We start from the raw sequence: 21,965 nt of genomic DNA, 5'->3' as shown, positions 1-21,965 counted from the left end.
AAATCGTATACAGAGTAAACAAACCTCAAGGCTATCTTTCACATGCTGTCTGTGGGTCAGAACTGCTTTGGGCGAGTTCAGGTGTGGTTTCCACCTGAAACAAACCACTTGCACAGACATATTAATGTTCCAGAAACTAAAAATTGTCTACTGAAATCCAAAAAAGCAGTTTTACTTAGGGTAAAAAGGACTTTGTTTGGAGAAAGTTAATTGAAGTGTGTTAGTTACGGTATCTCTTCTTCATTCAGATGTACTTGTCTTCTCTCACAATTCATCTCTACTGTTCTTGTTGGCAAATCAATCAGTCAAAAGCAAAGTGAAAGCACTGTCATGTTCTCCATTTGTCAGACGTCATACCCCTTTTGAATAGACTGAGTTATTCAAACATTTAGTCTGTGGTTGCTTTGCAAGTTGTAATAATTAATCTTAGCAAATGCACTGGAGTCGTGTTAAGGAATCCATTGATTGCACTGATTTCTTTTTAAAGAGGATGCTGGGATTTAAAGAGGATGCTGGCCTTCTTTGGTAAAGAAGAATTGTAAATATATATTCTTTGTTCTTCTTGCATGTCTCATCTGAAGTCTTGGAGGCAGATAAAGATTTACAAATGTATGCCAGGTGTAGGCTAACATCAAACAGAATGATTTATGAGTCAAGCATCAACGCGAGCATTGCTCCCATTTGGCCTGCATCTATCATTTACACATGGAGGCCATCTCATTCCCTCCTAAGAGCCAGGGGTTATATATTTGTTTGTGTTTACAATGCACAATCCCTTACTAGTCAGAAACTTTCCACATTAAATTGCATTGGTACAAACTAATAATGATGTCCTGCTGAAATGTGGATTCTTCTTGACTTTCTTAAGAGGTAGCGTGCTCATTCCACCACAGTGAAATGATCTCAGGCGGCATGTGATGTAGAAGCATGCCAGGTCTGTAGCACAGCTTTAAAAAGCATGGATGAGGTTGAGTTGGCTTAAGGCGTACCCTCAGTGTGAACAGGGGAACAGCTTTCAGTCCCCGCCTGTCACTCCAGCACTGGCTCAGCTGTCTGCCCTGCCCTGCTGGCACCCGTTCACACTGCTCTGTTCCTCTGTCTAGCAGGAACTGATGGCAAGTGATGGGTTCCCTGCTATAGATACAGTACTTTAGATTCCAAATTAAACATAGAGTCAGCGTTGCCTGGAGGTCTGCTGCAAACTCTTAGTTAAACAACAAACTATATATTTTTTTTTTATTTTCAGGTGTATCTGAACATAATTTTGGTTGCTGCGTTTGTTTATCCAGTGCTTTTATAATTCTATAATTAATATTTATAATTAAAGCTTTTTCTCTGCCTTAGAAAGCACAAATATCAAAGTGAGCTAGAGTCTATTTTTACAGTGGTCTTTTTTCATTCTTTTACTTCTAACAAAGCTTAACCACGGCATTTTACAACCCTTTTCCACTCATCATTAGTTTTCTGTTGCTTTGAACACTGGCATCTCTGTATGCCAACTACTCTTTGGTTTAGAAGTCAAATCCAGGAAGTCCAGCAGTCAAGGCAATGAGATAAATTGGGATTTTGGTAATCCTCTCATCATTTGTGTGGTTTACAGAGAAACGGGCTGATGAAAATGTTTGAGTATTTGTCTAGGTCACAGAGTTAATTTAGAAGTGCTTCTCTCTAATAATCTACACCCAGCCCACGATTAATTAAACAGTTCTTATTTATTTTAGCCTTCTCCATCGTCAGAACTGTGGGACGTAAAACAGATGATAAAACTAATTTACCTTTAGGTTAAAGCATATTTTTCATGTTTGGCTGAAAAGTATACTGACCTGAACTGACCTGCGTGTTAAATGATCTCATTTTAACACAATTGTGTTGTTTGCCTCTATTCTTTTTACTCTTTGAAGCTGAATTGAATGAAGAATTATGATACAAGGACAAAAGGTGTTACTGGACACTACACAGGTGGCAGTTTCTGCTTTCCCAACTTTAAGAATGATTTAGCACTTTCTTTTCTTTTCCTTTTCTTTTCTTTTCTATAGTCATTCTCCATTGACACTTTTTAGTTAAGGGTTAGGTTTAATTTGAGACTATTTTCTTTTTCTCTAAACCGTTTTCCGGGCTTCTTTCAATGTGAGTAGTAACTCAGTCAGCTCTGAAAATAAAGGAATTAGTCACTGGTTTGGTGCACACAGTAGGCTATACTGAACTTGCTTTGTTTACTTTAAATGTCGCTTCTTCAATACATCAAGTCTGAAGTCTTGCTGCCCCAGTTTTTCCTCTTAGCCATTTCACTCATTTCTCACTGCACTTTCTGCCATTTCAACTCAATCTTATCTATTTTTCCATGTAAAAGGTTGATCGAAATGCCACAGTCTAAGCTGTCCAAATCAGGTTGGCACGATCGTCATTAACAGTCAATCACTAAACCTAGTAGGGGGTTTTTGTCCCACTTCATGTCCAGCTTTTCAAATCAGGTCTTGTACAGGCAGTGATTTACCAAAGTCCCTCGTAAGCTTGAGCACCGCCCAATCCAAACATGGAAAAAGTCATTTAGAGTGCATTCTGGATTAGTCTCATAAGTGTGTTGTTTTGAAAGCTGGTTCTGACCACTGGCTCTCCTCTTTTCTGTGTTTCTTAATTGTCATTTCAAATACTGACAGTTCAAAGTGATGTTGAACGGGCTCTAAACTGCCTTTGTGAGGGAAGGGACTTGCACTGTGCTTGTGGACCAGGGTGGGGTGGGAAAACCAGGCAGACAGGGCTGATGTAAAGGGGATTTTGGGATGCGGCCCTGCCTCGTCTGGTCGGGTGTGACCTCTGACCTCTCTCCTGTACTGCATTCCAGAGGCCAGCAAGCTGGTGATGTCATATGTGGCTGCAGTGTGTGGGAAGGGCCAGGAGGTGAACAAAGTGAAGGAGCAGCTGCTGCAGTCCAATCCTGTGCTAGAGGGTAGGTGTTAACCTCTGTCTCTCTGAGTTTTTGCGACAGAAACATCTTTATTCTGAGGCTTAATAGCACCAAAATGTGCTATTATCTGTTGTTACACTTTAATTTGTACTTTTTTGATCCATCTGATGTCTGAGCTCAAAACTGAAGATTCTTTTTTTAAATCAGTCAAACCATAAAGTTTAATAGATTAAATTGATCACAGAATCCATGTTTTACTGTAAATAAAATGATGAAAATTAGATGTAAACAAAAACGCAGTGCTGTTTACAAATCTAAGATATGACATAAAAAAAATGCTATTCAATGTATGGTTACAAATTACAATTAAGTAAACACTGCGATGACGCTGTTGAAAGAATATTGTGCAATGTACTGAATTCTCTTTCTGAGCAAACTCAGAATTCTTTGTCTTATCTTGACAGTTCTAGAAGAATCCTCCAACATCCAAACACCAATACGATCAGCTATCACAGCCACAGGAACTAACGTCTGATAGAACAGGCCTTTGACATATAGACTCTGATAACAACTGGTGAAGTAGAGTAAGCCTTCCCAAGGACAGTGCAAGGATCTTATAGAGACAGAATTCACAGACCATTTTAATAAATTTCAACTTTAAACTAGTCAGCTGCTGCTTTTTATCATGCTTACATAATGGTATGTTCATAACTTTATAAGGATGTAATTGTTTTATTACAGCGTTCAAGACAGTGTGGTGTTCTTATAGTTAACAAAAAGTATCATAAAACAAACACTTCCAGTGAAAAATGTGCTCATTAAATGTTAGGAGGAAAAAGTCAGTTTTCAAAAAGACAAAAACAACACAAACAAAAATTAAATATAATAAAGCTTGCAGCGTAGTTGAGCATAGTCATACAGACCTCATGGCATGAAAGTCCAATTACTTTGAGTCTACCTCATTTGCCAGGATCTTGAAAACTAAGACATGAATTAAAATTAAATTGAAACCTAAACTAAAACTCTTTCGTTTCAGAAAACAAAACTAAAACTGTAAATTCAGGTAACAGAAGCTAAAGTTAAATTGAAAACCAAAACAAACTAAATAAAAATGAAAACCTTGATCTAATCTGAGGATCTCTGGTGGACACCACTGTCACTGATCAGAAGGCATTTGTCCATACATCCTGTCAGAGTTGAGTGGGATGAGAGAGACAAGGTCTTATGCTATGTACAAGCTCAAAAAGCTGGCCATTTTATGAAGTCTCTTATAAATGCTAAAGGTTTCGATTTTTGGGGGGCGTAGTTTATTAGAGGGCTAATGTGATGGTCATTGAAAGTTCTGTTTGAGAACTTTTCTTTATCTGAGCCAAATCAATCTGTGTATTATATAATAGAAGCATCAAGACATTTTTAAGACATACATTATTAAAAATGATATTAAATCTTATCTTTTATTAAGATAAAATTGAACTTGAAACTGTATGTGTATCATTAAACCTATTTGTTTTCTCTAGACTAGTTTGAGAACAAGGGGCGCGGAGACATACTTGCCCCTCATTTTCTCATAATTTCACCCCACCCTCAGATATCTGCCTTTCACTGTTAATGGAGCACAAAGCTCTCTGCTGGCATGCAGGCAGCTGTGTTTTTAACATAGGGTCACACACAGGAACTGCCCATGAGTGATGAAGTGGATAGAAGTACCCAGTTGAGCTCCACATCTGTGAGAGTTTAGCTGCTGGCTGTAATGATCCCCTACGCCTCAGGCTCAACCCTCTTCCTGTCCTGTGCTCGCACTCCTGTGCACACTGTATGCAGCCAGGACCGAAGAGGCACAGAAAAACTACCTCCAGTTTATACTACGTAATGTCTCCTAATTTTGATCCTGCTGTTGGCTGTGATATTAATAAACTCTAGTTCTACCTTAAGTTTAACGTAGGGCTAAGGACACTGTGAGGAGCACAACTGGTAGCCTTTTCAGAGCCTTTGCATCCAGATGCAGATCCATTTCATGGTCGGAATGGAACGTGACTTAAATAAAATTTCTGCACCGCTCTTATCAGACTAACTAGGACACTGTTGGCTCTCTGCATGTGAATGCTGCAAGCTGCTAGCAAGCAATGAGAGACGAAAGGGGGGGGAGAGCCCCGTGCCCTGAAAACAATTTGAGCCTTTCCACAAAGATGACCTGCAGCTTTCTTGATGTCAAGCAATTGTGTACTTCCACAAAGATAGTATTTAAACACAATAAAAACACATTTCGTAAATGTTGACCTGCTTCTCACCGTCGAAGATGAAAATTCAGTTTGCTTCCAGTTTTGTAAATCATACACATTTCCATCAAAATATATTCCATCAAAGTTATTGGAGGAAATAACTACGGGACCTCCAAAACTGGCAGGTATTACATTTTACAGTTACTGTGCAGAAAGGTTAAGACTTAAAAGGTTGGTAATCACAATACGGTGTCTCTAATAAGATAATGGTGCCAACACACGATTGTCTCTGTATTCAGGTTCTGCACGCACCACAGCACTTATCCCTCAGTGTTTTTTCGCTGTGATCTGAAAGCCTTAGTTATCTTAGCTAGGCAGAGATTTCATAATGCAACAATTCACAAAGCACCACTTTTAATTACAGTAAAAGCCATGTTAAAACAGGCGTGAAATGGTTTGACGCCTGAATGAAAGTGCATTTAGATGGCTCCTGCTCACAAGTCAGGGGCTTCCTCTAAGCTGCATATGTAACTCTGACTAGGATGTGGCTCATCTGACTACTTTTATACTATTTTATATAAACCTATCACACTTTATCACTAACCCTGTGTCTGTTTATCCCCTTTTGCAGCTTTTGGAAACGCCAAAACTGTGAGGAATGACAATTCATCTCGATTTGTGAGTATCTGTGTACTTCCTGGCAGAGTCCTTTATGGTTGCTTTGATCACTCTGAGTGTGTTTGCATAAGTCCACATAGACCTTTGATCCTAGCGTGATGGCAGAAACGGTTAAGGGCAAATAAAACTCACTCTTTGTGTCCCACCCTCAAACAGCTCTCTTACCTCATTTCGTTCTAAACGTTCTGTTTGTAGCAATCCTCAATATATTTCATGAGGGGAAAATCCTCACTGGGAACCTATAATCTTACAGACAGGACCATCACTCTATTTTGTGTGTGCTCGGCTACCTGTTGACCAACATCTGGACGTGTTTGGCCCTGCTTTTCTTGACATAGCAACGACAGAGCGATTACAGTTGCAGCACAAAGCAGGGCTCAAAAGAAACTCTAGTTGTAACCTCCCTGGCAACTACATCCAGATGTGCATGTGTGTACCTCTGCCAGGAGGCCTGCATTCAGGAAGTGAGTCTGCAGGCGCTCCTCTCCTGTTTCCATCCTCGTGCTCATGAGCACAGCCTTCTACTGTGCTGCTTGGAGCAGCCTACATGGGTAATGATTACAGTGAAGGCAAATTGGTGTGGATTAACTGTTCTTATACTGCATTGGCTGTAGAGTGTATCATCACTGTCAGAACAAAACTTGGTATCTCTCTCTTTTCCTAGAATTTGAAAATGCCAGCTGCTGTTCAGATTTTGTTACAAATTTATAATAAATGGAGCAAAACAAATAAGAACATTTTTCCTTTCTCCAATAAAGTTACCACCAGGTTTTGTTCAGACAGCAACAATATAATTCCTTAATCATTATTGCAGTATTGACCTTTGAAATACTGATATCCATCTCAAGGTTTACCTGTGAAGCTCACGTTTTTTGGTTTGCTGCAGTCTCATTTCCATGACATTGAAACTCGTGAGTTTTCATAGTCTCACAAAGTGTTTCACAGACTTCTGGTGCACCATGCAGTGTCACTAACAGCCCAAACCTCACCTATTTATTTGGATTACCCCATCCAGCATTATTGACCAAAGTGGCCACCTCAAATAAAACATTGATTTTGCTTGCTGACATTTAAAAAGCCTGTCAAAATAAATGATAAGCAAATTGAAGCATCTAAATGGTGTATGTGTACAATAGAAAATTCCCCTCAATGTAGATTTAGTTTGGTACAGCTTGAAGTCAAATTTAGGGGAACACTGCTTCACATCAAAGTAAGCTGCACACTCATACAACATTGCAGCATTCTGGACAAATTAGTGTACGCGCACAGATTTCTGACTGCTTGAACTCATTATTGAGTTCAGTGATCCGTGTTTGTATCAGCTGACTGAGCAAGTAAATAAATCAATAAAATACTGGCACATGTTTAATAATGGTGGTAATAAATGCACAATATCATTTTATCTAACTCTGCAGGTTTTCCATTACTCGCCTAGATATTTCTGTTAGGATTTAGTTGATGTATGGATATCACAGATAGCTGCAATATGCTAATGAACTTGCTAACCATTTACAAAATTGTTTACTGGGAACTTTGATGGTCCTGACCAATCTCAGATGTTCCAAATTAGTTTTTTGATATATTCAATTAATGAGATCCAACAAGTATAAATAATTTTGGTCAAAATAATGCAAGCCAATTGTTTCCCATGTAAAAACTTCACCACTTTGTTATTAATATAGCCTATTAAAAGGCTTTGCTGTATGAAGCAAAGTGTATGCCGTATGTTGTTTTGTCCATATTGTGCAGTCCTACTGTGTATGTGGGTGGAAATGTTGTGATGAGAGGCGTTGGGACCTGAAAGGTGGCCATTTTGACTGTTGGGTTCTTAGCCAGCTGCTACTAGATAAACATGCACTGAGCTATTCTGACAGGGGTCAGAGCAGAGAACACTGTGCAGCTTGCGCAGCCAGAAGAGCTGTTTCAGTGAATGTGCATTACATAATGAGTCACCGCTTTGCTAGGAGAAGGTTGCAGCAATAATGATTCATTCTTAAATGGTTCCCTCTGTATTGGACGACATTTATTTTTGCAGGAATAAAAAGGAAAGACAGCAATGTTGAAAAATAGCATTTATTAGAGATGCACCAATATGGGAATTGTGGGTTGATGCCCATATTCGATATTTTTGTGTACGTCTGCCGATGCAGGTACATAAATATTTCTAAAATCGAAATTTCAAACTGTATCACCAATGGGCCCTTTAGTCTATACAGAGGGAACAAAATATTCAAAATCCAATTGAATCTTGACCACAGCATGGGAAATCATACCAAACCTGGAATTTTATGCACCGTTCTGCGCATGCATGCAAACTGTGTGCTTAATGCAAACATTAGCATGTGTATATATATATAGGCACTCCTTGTTTTTGCTGTATTGAAAAATGTATCATATGGGGACCCCACCATATCATATATTGAATCTAAAATTTTGTGCTTTGTTTCATGATGTTTTTCATAATGGTGCTACTGCTGGATGTTACATTAGCTAGTGCTATAGTGTGTAAATGTATTTAGAGGGCCACTTAGAAGGGGGAAAAACTGTCAGTTCCGGTATGCAGATCTGAGGAGACACAATCCTGCTGGGTAGCAATAGTGCAGGAGTGTTCTCACGCTCACAGTGTGGGGGAAAGGGGGGCTGCTGGCTGTTTCAGTTTCTTTCTTTATGTCATTGCGTGACTCCAGGCTTCTCCAGTTAAGCTCACCTTAAAGACTGAGGAGTGAATTCTGCCCAAGTTCTCCACAAGCCAATTAGCTTCTGGTAGACGAGCACATCTGTATGGTGTGTTAACACTTAGAGGGTAAAAATTTTAAGTTTCCCAGTTTAGGGTGGGGTAGGGGTGTTGAAGAGCAATTCAGGAACTGCTGTCAGACCTTTAAATCCCTTTCCAGCTCACACTATAATGTGTCATCTCATCTCTAGTGCAGTGGAAAAAAGTGGATCTGTTACTTCCCTTGGCTAGGGAGAAATGTTGTTGAATTTGGCTGCAGCTACAGGGCCGGTAGCTTTGAAGAGCTGCTGGATGAAAAAAAAGAGAAATAGCTCCAGAGACAGGGAGCTTACTGTTTCTTTGCAGTTTTGGGTTGGACTAGAGTTTTTTTTCACCTTTGCAACGCCGAGAACATTTTCCTCCGTGGCAGTCCATTATACCATTACAAATCTGTGTATGATTGGCAGTCCACTTTGTAAATAGGCCTGGGCTTTACTAAGTGACTAAGCTTGGAGAGAAGGTCTTTCTGCTCCCTCATAGAGAGCTCATGTTTCAGCCAGTTTTGCAGCAATTGCTACCTCTGAGCCTTGTACCCCGTCCTGCCATTAAAAGCCACAGCAGAGGCGTGTGGTTCTGCCTATCCAGCTAAGCCAGTATTAAAGGCCTTGATGCAATCTCATCACTGGTGTGGAACACCCTGGTCCCTCATATCTTGTTTTGACTGTGTTAAGAATAAAGCTTATTACCAACAAAAAAGTTCTCATTTATTTCACATTATTTGAAGTTCTATAAATCTGTTTTAACTCTTTATTGATTTGATCATTTTTTTCTTCTCTGTCTACAGGGGAAGTACATGGACATCGAGTTTGACTTCAAAGGCGACCCGTTGGGTGGGGTCATCAGTAACTGTGAGTATAATTACAGGATCGATATTGAGTCAACCCATTCAGAAGCGCCTCAGCGAGGCTCAGTGTCTTTTATAGATGAGGTACTTTCTTCACAGATCCTCCTCAGATCCATCTGTGTGGTCAAAGAGAGGCTTGTGTTTGCATTTGTCCTCCTACTGCAGCTAAGCAAGCGGGTTAGGACAGATACACAGATGCAGGGTGTACTGGAAAGAGCTCTAGCTCAGTTTAGTCTGTCCATGCTGGCCTTGCTTCGTTTGACACCTACACATTCCCAAATAGTCTGCCATTTGAACAGTACCCACACAGCCCATGTTGTCCATTCCTAGACACAGTAGTTTCCGTTGCAATGTTAAGTGACCATACCCTACCAATCGAAAGATTGAAATCACTCGTTAGCTTATTTCGTATACAATAATTATATTAAATCTACTAACACAATTCCAAAGACGTTGGGATAGTAGGTAAAATACAAATAAATACAGAAGGCAGTCATTTATAAATTTACTTTGACCTGTATTTGAACAAAAATGGAAGAAGGGCAAGATATTTAAATTTTATTTTTTAGAAAAAAAGTAATGATCGGCGTGTTTTTCAAGTCGAAGAAGAACCAGCAGGGCCATTCGGATTGTTACCATTGTGAAGTTCAAAAGCCAAGCTCTGTCATGGTATGGAGTGTATTAGTGGGTTAACTGCACATCTGTGAAGGCACTATTAAAACTGAACATTAACTGTGATTTTGGAGCAACATTTGCTGCCTTCTAGACGACATCTTTTTCAGGGACATCTATGTTTATTTCAACATGACAATGCCAAGCCACATTCTGCACATTCTGCAACAGCTTGGCTGCGTAAGAAGAGAGTGCTGGTGCTAGACTGAACTTCCTGTTGTCCACATCTGTCTCCCACTGAAAAAAAAACTTTCAAAGCTGGATCAGTTTGTGTTTTCAATCCCCAAATGACTATCAAGTCTTGTTAAATGGAAAGCTGATGTAACACAGTGGTAAATGCATGCAAAAAAGCATGCAAAACTTTGGAATTGGCTTTGTAAATCTAACTTTTAATGTAGATTTAAATCTCAACAACTAAACACCAAAAGGTATTTTATGTTTTATTTTATTGTATACTGTACATTATGTACTGTAATATTTTTTTTTATCTCCCTTAAGATCACCACTATGAAACTACAGAGGACTTGCATACTGAATTAACTGTATACATTTATCTGAAATTATATAGGTTTTTGGTGGAAAACATTGATTCCAAACTTTAGAACAATGATTTTAAACTTTTGAGCCAAAGTGGAAATTCCCTAATCACAGTCAAACTGAAAACAGAGATTTAAAGCAGCACAAATTGTCTGGCCCAGAGGCGGACATAGATGAAGATTACCAGACACACACAATTGTGTTTAGACCCTGTTTTGTCACTAACATCAGTTAGCTCATTTGCCCTTTACGTAGTAGATAGCCTGTAACCCATATTGTGTTGGGGTCAAAGAGTGGTAAAGTTGTTGATTACTTAGCATGCCGCCGTCCATAAGAGGCCACCGCGCTACAGAGAGAGTCAGATCAATATTGCACTGTTTATGTGTTTCCAGTGAAAGTTCAGGGGCACAGCACTTAGCAAAACAGTCTCATCTCTCTCTCTCTCTCTCTCTCTCTCTCTCTCTCTCTCTCTCTCTCTCGCTCTCGCTCTCTCTCTCGCTTATCCATCTGCCTCTCTTCTCTCCTCTCTCTCACTCTCTTTCTTTGTCTCTCTCTCCTGTTTATCACCTCCTCCCTCCTCTCCCCCTGCCTCCCCACATCACCACCTTTATATATGTCCTTCATCAGTTTGTTTTAGTTATTTACAGTTTTCTGATGTTTTGACTCTATCAACACATCTATAGAAGGAAATATAAAATGAACAAGAGAGGGTTACTAATGTGTTCCTGCTGGAACTTTTTTCAAACTATTAATTCAGTCAAACAGCCAATGCTTATTAAGTCTAGTGTCTATTTCAGATCTCTCTTCACAATAGCATCTTTTGCAAATGCTTCTTATTTGAAATAGCTGAACTGCGTGTCGGACAGATCTCCCACTCTAGAGGCATGCTGTAGATTATCGTGAGGCCTGAGGGGTTTCCTCCACAGTCAAAGGCAATAAAGGCCTTCTCTCTGTCTTCGTGCTACAGAGCCGGCCCACTCCACATCAGTGCCTCCGTTATTGCTAGCTATGTTTCATTTGATCAGAGTGGAAAATACAGACAAGGGGAAAAAACAAGAACAAATACAGCTTACCCCTTGGGGGGGTGTGGTGGGGGGTGCACAAACTAAGTGCTTAAAGGAGAACTCTTGAATCACTTGCTTATTGAAAGAGAATTGCTTGGGAAAGGCTATATCCTGCAAGTCATCAACAGTGGATGCTTTTCCATATGTCCTGAAAGTTAGAGCAGCTTTAAGAATGTGTGACTGTGCGAAAACGGCAACAAACAAGAATTTTCTGAGTGTACAAAAGGTGAAAGAGCAGAGGGGAGTCTCCTCAGGGAGAGCTCGCTTCTGAACATTTCCCCAGATTCATCCTGCCTCTGCCTCTTCTCTCTCATATCAGACATCATTTAAGGGGGTTGTGTCTTAAACGATGAGAAGAGTGATATTAATGTGAATGACATGTGAAAGGAAACTCTGAAAGGACCTGTTAGAGTTTGGCCTGCAGAGGACTTCTTTAATAGGCTCTTGAAGTATGATTGAGGTCCTGGAAGGTGTTTTAAGTTGTTTGTGCTGAAATTTTAAGCAGCATATAGATGATGTGCGCTGTTACATTATGCAGAAATGATAAGCCAATTTTTTTCTTAATTTTAATTTTCTGGATAATATACATCAAAGAGAACATGTCATAATGTGCTATAATGTGGCAAGAGATGACACTACACACATAACTGATAAATGCACATACTGATTTCTGTGCTGTCTCTCATTCTGGACGAACTTTATTCAAATGAGCTGAGCAACAACCAATCAAATTGATGATATGGGGTGGAGTAACAGATTGTCACACCCATAGTCAAGCTACAAGCTGAGATTCAATACTCAAACAAAACCCAGCCAGGAGATATAATGATTGAAGAAGAGAAAAAAAATGTGTTAAAAAATGTATTATTACGTTATATTATGTTACAAAATTAATTTCTAAGCTAAAAGCCATTTTAGACTGCTAATATTGTTTGTACGTGCCCCCCAAAACAGCCAGCAGCTGACATAAGGAGCCCAGCTTTGGGCTTATTTTTGGCAGTTGCAGTCCTAAAATCTAAGGGTGCTGCCATCAACTCAGCACCTCACTTCCTGCATCCATGGGACCTGGACTTGAAGCACTGAATCACTGCTGTGATTGGCATGGGTTGAAAGTAAATACCTTACCTCTAACCATTAACCTTTGGGGCTCATGTTCATTACCATTTTACCTTTTTAATTTGGGGTCCAAATTAATAAAATAAATGAAGCTTCAGGCAGTTTTTTAAAATGACATTTAATGGAAATTTTCAAAAAATATTTTAAGTTGCTTGTACACCTGATAATATCTTAATCTGCAGGGTCTGGAGATGTTATAGTGTGGTCTTTACAGTGCTGCAGTAGTTTGGGCTGCAGCAGTTAGCGCGAGGCATTCTTCCTATCCTTCCAGATAGATCTCTCCTGTGAGACTTCCTCTTCCTGCTCTAACACAATGGACAAAGAGAGGCTCAATACACTGCCATCACCTTGAATACTCAAATATTTGCCCCACCGTAAACAGGCAACTCTTCAGATGTCCGCTTTGGAGGGGCTGGCCTTGCTGAGCTGAATGATCCAGCAGACCAATTATCACATGAGTTACAGAAACATCCATGGCTTGGATTCTTCACTCTGTTTGTCCAGTGATTTGAGAAAAGATTGTGTGGCCCAATTGAAACAGCTGTTAAGTCATACTGTGCTTTAGATCAATGGTTCCAGTTCTGGTCTGGCTAACACAGCCAATACAGCCCATCAGCACATTTATTTATAAGCCCTTCCTGAGTTGAAGAGGTCGAGTTAGAGCAGGAAAATACTGGAAACATTGCAGGGCAGGAACTGCAGGATGTGAACTAGAAACCTGTGCTTTAGAGTTAGATCCAAAATAGAGAGCTATGTGTAATGTTGTGATGCCGATCTTCCTTCAGATCTCCTGGAGAAGTCCCGTGTTGTGAAGCAGCCAAGAGGAGAGAGGAACTTCCACATCTTTTACCAGCTGTTATCTGGAGCATCAGAGGACACGCTCAGTAAGCGACTACATACAAGTACACACTGTGTTCTTATACCTGTGAGATGCTGCTGTAGACATAACGCATTCTTGGTATGGGTTCATTCATGTCTGTGGTAAGAGATGGTTTATTCCTTTTTTTAAACTAAAAGGAAAGCCCTTGGTACCTGAGGCAAAGGCTGTTGCTTTCTCATGCTTTATTTGCACTTCACTGGACCATGGCCATTGTTTGACATGCGTAATGAAAGAGAACAAAGTAATAGGCTTTAATTTCAGACATCAAAAAGGTGAACTAAGCTGTAGGCAGTGTGACTTGTAACCCTATCCGGCTGTAAAGGTGCTTGTGGGCTTTCTAATCCACAGCTGATCCACAGCTGAATGGGATTCATGTTCGTCACCCAGATGGAAATTTTTTAAAGAAAGTAGAAAGTAGAAAGTTCTCATTCAGTCTCACTCCGTCCTTCTGTGTTTCTCTTTCAGAAAAACTGAAGTTGGACCGAGACTTCAGCAAATATAACTATCTGAGTCTTGATTCAGCCTCCGTCAATGGACTTGATGATGCAGCAAACTTCAGAACAGTCAGGGTGAGCTTGACCGGATATGTATTCATACAAATACACACATATGAATTAAACTAAATATATTAGAGCTGTCACTGTCAATTGTTTTAGTTAATAAGTAATGTAATGATTATTTTTATGAGTAATGGAGTTAAAAAATATGCTTTACTGAACAATAACAAAATATGGATAGCCATTAAAGATTTTAGAATTTTTACTTTGTAAAAAGATAAGCTCTATTTCATATAGTAAAATAGACCAGTAAGAGAATTCACATATATATTATCCTTAAACAGTTTGTCTTTGTTATTGATATGTGTATATGACCTCTGTTCTGATTGGCTACAGTGTATTATGTCGAGTTAAAAAGCAGTCCAGGTTGAAGCACTCCTTATAACTTAAGGATGAATAGGTGGAGCTAAACTGCTGCAGGTTGAACATGCAGATATATGAAAATGAAGTGTTTTTCGTGACATTGTAAAAACCAATGACTTTACAATGAGCTGTTTTTGTAGCTTAGTTTCCATATATGCACTGTATGGACTGATGAGTGACTACTTTTGAAATTATAATGTTTACATTTAACATCAAATTATTATTTCAAAAAAATAAGGAAAATTCAGTCTTCTGTGATATGGCCCTGTTTAAAGCTCTAAATGGCCTAGCACCTGCATTAGGTACTGACTTCTTTCTGTTTGTTTCAGCACATGAGCTTAGATCTGCAGATGCTGGCCTTCTGCAAATACACTCTGAAAATTACGGAAAAAGTAGACAGGCCTCTTTTTGTTTCTATGTTTCTTCTATTAGACAGTCTAACGGTTATTAAACTCATCTTTTTATTTTAACTTTTAAGTTAACTTAAGTTAAGTTTTAAGTTCTACCTTGTTTCTGTCATTTAAAACATTGAGCTGCTATCACTATGAAAAGCACTCAATAAATAAATATGAACATATATATATATGAATATTAAAAATAATATTTTTATTTTATTTTTATTTTCTTTATTTGTTAATTTATTTTTATATTGAATTGAATTTGAAATATCAAAATGAGAGCCTGTAGGTCTACAAATATACTGAAACAAAGAGTGCATGGCCGGTCACCCTATCCTTTGTCCAGTTCAGACCTTTATCACCTTTACAAGATAAGATGTGCGTTAAGCCTCTTATCTCCAATTGACTGATTTAATTGTGTGATTGGATTAGATCAGCCCTTGTCCATGCTCTCTATGAGACGGAGTTTGATCTCCTCAGAGCAGAAGCGTGCAGCGTGTGTTATGCAATATAAGCTTTACACATGGCCTTTTAAAAGGAGAGGAAAGTTCATTCTTCAGGCTTCCACTCTGCATAAGGTGGTTAGGACACCAAAGCAGGGGAAGAGCAGGTGTATCCTTCCCGGTCCTCCCTCCTTCTCTGGCATGCCTACTTGCTATTGTGACGGCAGAGTATGTGATGTGATGTCTTGGCATGGCTGTGTTCTCTACAAAGTTCTTGTTTGTCTTGAATTGTTCTGGGCATGATCAGTAGATGTCTGTGTCTGGACTGAGCTGGTTTGAATGCAGGGCCACAGGTCGGACAATGCCATGCAGTTCTCCTGAATAATAGCTCTAAGCCCAGCTCTGCGTTTAGAAAAGCATTGGTCAGCTAGTCTTGCCCTTTGGCTCTGTCTCTACCCCCTGTGACTGAGAGATGATATCCAAATAATTTGGGAATATTCACCCATTGTGCTTTATCCGGGCTGATGCACTGTCTGGAATTAGTCACGCGTCATGCTTTTTGTCCAAATTTGTGTCAACACTGCCATAACAGTTATGCTGTTAGTTATAGTGGGATGTACAGAATACAACATTCAGCACGGAAAGCATTTACTTTACAAAGTTCACCGTCTTTCCTCACATTCCTACATGCCTACGAGACGCAGAATACAAACAGACTGTATTTATTAAAGGATCATTCTATGATAAGTCACAGAATGTAAATGTAAATCCTGGAGGCTCTGAGAAAGAAATGAGGGTATATTTTATCTCTGTTTTTAAAGGGCAAGCCTTTTATGAAAAACTCTGATGTTGAGGGTCTCACCCACACAGGTGCTTTTAAAAATATGTTAATTCACTGTCTTAAAGCAAAAGAAACGTACTCCTTAGAAGTGATTTGGTTGAAAAGAAGAAAGAAATTACTCAGACTTTGAGTGTATACCACTGACGCTTTTTTTCTGGATTTCTCGCTTAGTCACATCTTACTCTCAAAGCCATCTGTGGGTCTCCTCATTACAATCCCCTTGTTGCTCTGAAAGGTTTTCCTGATCAGTTCAAGCTTTCCATAACCACAGAGAGACACATCTTTCCCTCGACCCTATTACTGTCTCTGTAAGGTCTGCCGTGTCACTTCACAGCTTCTACAGTAGCATGTTAAATGTCCATCATCAAGACTGTACTGACAGCTTTTCCCCTGTGTTCAGAATGCCATGCAGATTGTGGGCTTCATGGAGGATGAGGTGCAGTCAGTGCTGGAGTTGGTGGCTGCTGTACTGAAGCTGGGCAACATAGAGTTCAAGCCCGAGTCACGCGTCAATGGCTTCGACGAGAGCCGGGTCAAGGACAAGAACGGTGAGTACTTTTACCCAGTAAAAAGATGAGCTCGTTCATTCACCCCTTTCAGTGGTGCATACGGCAACATATAAGATAACATTTCTTTATTTGCAGTCTCCAGCAACCTGAACCACGCTTGCTGTGTTATGCTTTTCTAGAAAGGCAAAGAACCTGTTCTTATCAATATTAGATTTGCTGATAAATTTTAGATTTGCTTGGAGAGGGTAATGTGAATAATAGTAGTGAATGTGAAATAACTGGAACTATGTCTTGTGCATGCGAGTGTCTGTTTGCGCACCTGGTTGAACTCTACTGCCATCTATTGATGTTTGTGTTGGTCATTAATGCATACTAGACAGTAATTACTACAATTGGAAGTAGTTCCTTGTGGAACACCACATTGTTCTTCAAACTGACTATACGTCAGCGTCTTTGAGATAGTTGGGCAGAGGTGTCCTGGATAATCTAGCTATTTTAAGTTAAAGCAAAACAAATGTTAATTCACATTAACACTATATCTGGGTGTTAGTTATGATGGCATTTGTAAGGAATGTTACCCATCCCAAGTCACTTAAGTACTTGCTGTTCTTTCTGATGACTTTTTTTTTTTCAGTGCAGTTGCCAGTACTGCAACACGTGTCAACACCAACACTTCTGTAGATAGTATAGGGGAAGATTGATTTCGCAATGTTAATGTGTTTTCCTATGCCCTTTTAACATACCTGCTTTAGGCTACTATGCAGCAGATTGCCTTTGTGTTTTGGTTGGAGGGGTTTTAGGGCCAATCATGACCAGACCCGCCAAAAAACCCAGCAGAGAGGCTACTTAAGTGCTGTCTGGTTTAACCTTCCCTGAAGGCCTCAACATGTAGAAATCACACCTTCCGGGCATAAGTTTTTAACTGGTCATAAATTCATTTTGCTGTAAAAGATGACCAGAAAATATTAGTTTCACTTAGTCTTTTGTAAAAATCTTATGGGCTGCACTGATTTGTTCAAGTTATTCTGAACTTTGAAAACGTTTAAGCTTTGTTTCCTTAGATATAACATTATTATGATTTGTCTTTCCATCCAAAATATGGTTTGCCTTTCCATCTAGCGTCATACTGGTGTTTGTTTTTTTTTTCTCTCTCTTCTGGCATGTTCCTGCTCCAGATCTAAAGGAGATGTGTGAACTTTTGGGAATTGAGCAGTCAGTGCTGGAGAGAGCCTTCAGCTTCCGCACTGTGGAGGCTAAGATGGAGAAGGTGTCCACCACACTCAACGTTGCTCAGGTTGGCCTCCTCTATCTCTTATTCCACTCTATCTTTATTTCTCTTTCCTATCCATTATCATTCTCGCTTTCACGCTACACCCAGAGGCAGTGATCTTTGTCTCCATCTCTTCTCGGGTGAATGACCTTAGAAGAGGAGACTGTAGGAGTGCATTTTTTTCTTTTAGACTTAGAGCCTCATCTTGTGTCTTGAAATATTTAGCAACATGGCTCCATCATAAATGCACGTACAAATTCCAGAGCTGTGCTTGCGCCTCTGAAATAGTAAATACATGTCATTCACTACCCCCTCTGCTCTTTTTGCCCAACATGAAGACCTATCAATTATGGAGCAGGAGACGTCTGCTACAACTGTGAAAGTAGGTCAGAATTTGGGACCTCGTGGAGTCCCAAACTTTAAATGACACTTATGTCAAAAGAATGGCCGTGTGTCGCTCCAGAAAGGCCACTTGGAGGGGAAGCAGAGTGGTTATGATTGGCGTGTCTCATAGCCACTGGTTTGAAACATCCTCATTGCAAACTTGGTTTCACAAGGAGCCGTTCCACAGAGCTGTGGCGTCGCTCTGGAGGCCAAGCCCTCCTATCACAAACATCCGGCCAGTTAAACCAAACACAGCAGGAAAGAGGAGAGGTAGAGAGAAATTATAGGCCTATCCTTACTGAAGACAGAAACAGTGTTAAGCACAACATGTTCACCTATGTGTTCATGACGTTTAATCAAAACCTGGTCCCATGATGTTTCCGGTGACGACAGCCAAGTGTTGTTTTCACTCTGTGTTGCTTGCTTAGTGTCATCTAGAGTTCAGCCTCTCGACTGGGTTCTTCTGCCAAGTTGACCTTACAGATGACAGACTTTACTCATTCATGGCTCAGCGCCAGCTTAAAACTTGAAGTATTTAATTTTGCCATGGCTGCACCCTTTTGGGGCTTTTTTGAGAAGAGAAGTGTTTTGTTGATGTTAGTTGGACACACTAATTGAAAGTGCAGATGTTTATTGAATGTATATTTTTTTCTTTCAGAGGGTGAAGACTAAGCAAATCATTTCAATTTTCTATTTATTCTAGGCCTATTATGCTCGTGATGCACTTGCCAAAAACATATACAGCCGCATGTTCAGTTGGTTGGTGACTCGAATCAATGAAAGCATCAAGGTATGTTCATCAAAATCTTCTTTGTTTTCATGCCATTAATTCTTGACACCATACAACAATTTATAGTCACTGTTTATGTTCAGGCTCAAACCAAATCCCGGAAGAAAGTGATGGGGGTCCTGGATATTTATGGTTTTGAGATTTTTGAGGTAAGATTTATCTCTATGCAGTCTGCTGCTTGCTAGCCCCAGTTTAATAAGTGTTGAGCTCTCTGTGATCATTCTGCTGTTTCTGTTCAGGCTTGTTGGCTCATGGTTGAGAGAACAGTAGGAGCAGTAAACTCCTTAGACCTGTCTAGTTGATTAAATGTGATGTAAAAGATATTTAAAAAAAAAAAAACTCTAAAGCATCTCATATGTCTCCTGACTGCTCTGCATCACAACACATTATCCAGCCAAGTTAAGGTATAGTGCCTCCAACATGCAAAAGCCCATGTGCTACATTTTTCTTGTATTTCATGTTTTCCCTGAGGTCCAGTTATTCCGTTTGTATACTAAAAGCAGTCATAAGTCATTTTACATGACCATTATCCATCCTCTCTTTTTCGTTTAAATAGGCTGTTTCTGTTACTGTGACTGATAAAGACTGATATGTATGGTTTTCTTTCTGACTAGCTGCCCTGTATAGTGTCTTGTTCTTAAAGAGTTTAGGCTGAAAGAGTCCTTTAGCAGGACTCTTCAGGAGGTGGCTTTTTTTTTGTTTTGTTTTTTTAACAACTATAGGCTGAATGGGTGTGGCTACATGGCTGTAGGCTGAATGGGTGGGGCTAAACAGCTATAGGTGGAGTGCTCGGGACTTTTTATAGGTTGAAGTAATCAGCTGTAGACGGAGTGAGTGGAGCTGAATTGTTTTAATCTGATTGAGTGCGGCTAAACTGCTTTAGACTGGAGTCACAGGACTAAACTGGTGGGACTAAACAGATGGAGGCTGAATATGCCTATGTAAATATGTATATGCCTATGAAAATATGAAAAACAGTGAATTTAAAACGAACTGCAAAATGCACTGTTTACTCCACAGTCCATACAATCCATGTATAGTTATTAACAGTCCAGGTTTATTTTATACAAAGGCTTATTATTCAGTAACTACAGGGACTGTAGTGCAAACTAATGGAGCTGTTTTTAGGTTATAGTAGTGTGTAATAAAACTTTGGGCCCGCCGACAGGCCCATGGCTTGTTAAGGAGTTAAGCCGTGATGACAACCCATTTTGAATTCATTGTTTTTCTGATGTCATGCAAACCAAAGCATTTACGTATATATATGTATTCAGCCTACAGCAGTTTAGTCTGTTTATAAGGAGTGTTTTAGCCTGGATTGCTTTTTGAGTTAGGCCCAATACAGGAAAGCCAATCAAAACAGAAGCATTTCAATATCTCTCTTAAAGGCACGGTAGCAAAAACAGCCTGTGTGATTTGACAAGATAAAGAGAGACTGTAAAATGGGTATGTAAAAATTAATCGTTTTTGGTGCGTAAAACCACGTAAACATCATGAGAGGATATAGTGGGGAAATTTAAAATTACAGATACATTTTAGATATGGGTCCTTTTTAAAGGAAACATAATTTGGCAGAAACAGCAGCATGAGGTTCAAAATGGAATGTTCTCTCCACCTAACTGATCCATAGATTCAACACACATTTTTCCCTCAAATGATTTTAATTCCAGTTATACTATCTAGCATTTTTGGAATTAAAACAATTTGGGAGAACGTCATTTGCCTGTTATGTCATTTAGCTGTTCACATATGACATGCGTGGGTCACATGACACAGCTACAGCCACATCTGTGTTTGCTTGCTCTCTGCAGTTTGACAGCACTGTGCTTTCCTTAACTCTGGATGTGTAACTGTAATATTCACTCATATGCTCACCATTGTTTATTTGCATTTGTTCATTGCATTTGCTCTGCTGTCTGACTGTGTTCCTTTCTCCTTAATGTCATTGTTGTTTGTGTTGATGTGTCTGGGGCAACAGGATGGAGTAAGTACTCCTCTGAGCATCTGATGTGGCAGTGTGCATGCTGCGATTATAGCTTTTAATGCTGGTCCTAATTCAACCCTTTTAGCTCTACAATTTAAGACAGCAATGGTACAGCATGGCCAGACACGATGTGCAACGTTACACCCAGCGGTAGCAACATCAGTACTGTTAATGTAACTGATGTTGCATCACTGGCTTTAGTAAGGTTGTGCCTCAGGCTCTTAGTTGCTGAAACATTAGCCTAGGAGTTGCAGTGTTTTTCACATTGTTGGGCTACTGGGAATGGCTGATTTAGCCCTGGACTGATTTTACTGGGTTACAGTTGTTAAGGTGACTGTACAAGGTTTCACCTTTCTCTGTTTGCCCTCATTAGTCACAGAACACTGCAGCTTCAGGCTGATGTGTCAGTATGCCCTCTTTGTAAGGATGCCAGGTCAAAACTGGCAGTGCCAAGTTCAACAAAGAGATGGCTGGTTCTTTCCAGTGTGCCATATGCTGTCTTTTGGATGTGTTTTGGGGCTTCTTCCTGGTACTAAAGGTACACCAGTGGTCCTGATGTTTGCTGTGGCTTTTGGTCAAAGGTATTCATGTGTACAGGGGGTTTTCCTGAATAGAAGTGGTGAACACACAAAAGCCTCTCAGAAGATTAAGAGAAAATATTCTGCTTTGTGTTCATCCTCACAATTTTTCATCACCCCTGTAGAGAAGTCCCTTGTAGTTCATGCGCTTTCAGTAAGA

General features: G+C 39.7%; 1 protein-coding gene across 6 annotated transcripts in view; it reads left to right on the top strand.

The window, feature by feature from the left end:
- Positions 1-21,965, top strand: part of myo1b (myosin IB) — a 75,555-nt gene that overhangs the window by 34,530 nt on the left and 19,060 nt on the right. For 3 of the 6 annotated variants that reach the window (XM_036563199.1, XM_036563082.1, XM_036563278.1), the window contains exons 5-14: positions 2,843-2,947; positions 5,756-5,802; positions 9,360-9,423; positions 13,594-13,692; positions 14,154-14,257; positions 16,691-16,838; positions 17,975-18,093; positions 19,157-19,243; positions 19,327-19,392; positions 21,222-21,227. In XM_036563199.1, coding sequence (XP_036419092.1) covers positions 2,843-2,947; positions 5,756-5,802; positions 9,360-9,423; positions 13,594-13,692; positions 14,154-14,257; positions 16,691-16,838; positions 17,975-18,093; positions 19,157-19,243; positions 19,327-19,392; positions 21,222-21,227 — 845 coding nt within the window. The remainder of the gene's footprint in view (positions 1-2,842; positions 2,948-5,755; positions 5,803-9,359; positions 9,424-13,593; positions 13,693-14,153; positions 14,258-16,690; positions 16,839-17,974; positions 18,094-19,156; positions 19,244-19,326; positions 19,393-21,221; positions 21,228-21,965) is intronic. The other 3 variants (XM_036563240.1, XM_036563128.1, XM_036563339.1) reach the window with 1 other exon arrangement.

This window comes from Colossoma macropomum, unplaced genomic scaffold (genome assembly GCF_904425465.1).
Source record: "Colossoma macropomum unplaced genomic scaffold, Colossoma_macropomum, whole genome shotgun sequence".
NCBI lineage: Eukaryota > Metazoa > Chordata > Actinopteri > Characiformes > Serrasalmidae > Colossoma > Colossoma macropomum.
The sequence above is the reverse complement of the archived record's forward strand: the minus strand, read 5'-3'. Positions and strand labels throughout refer to the sequence as shown.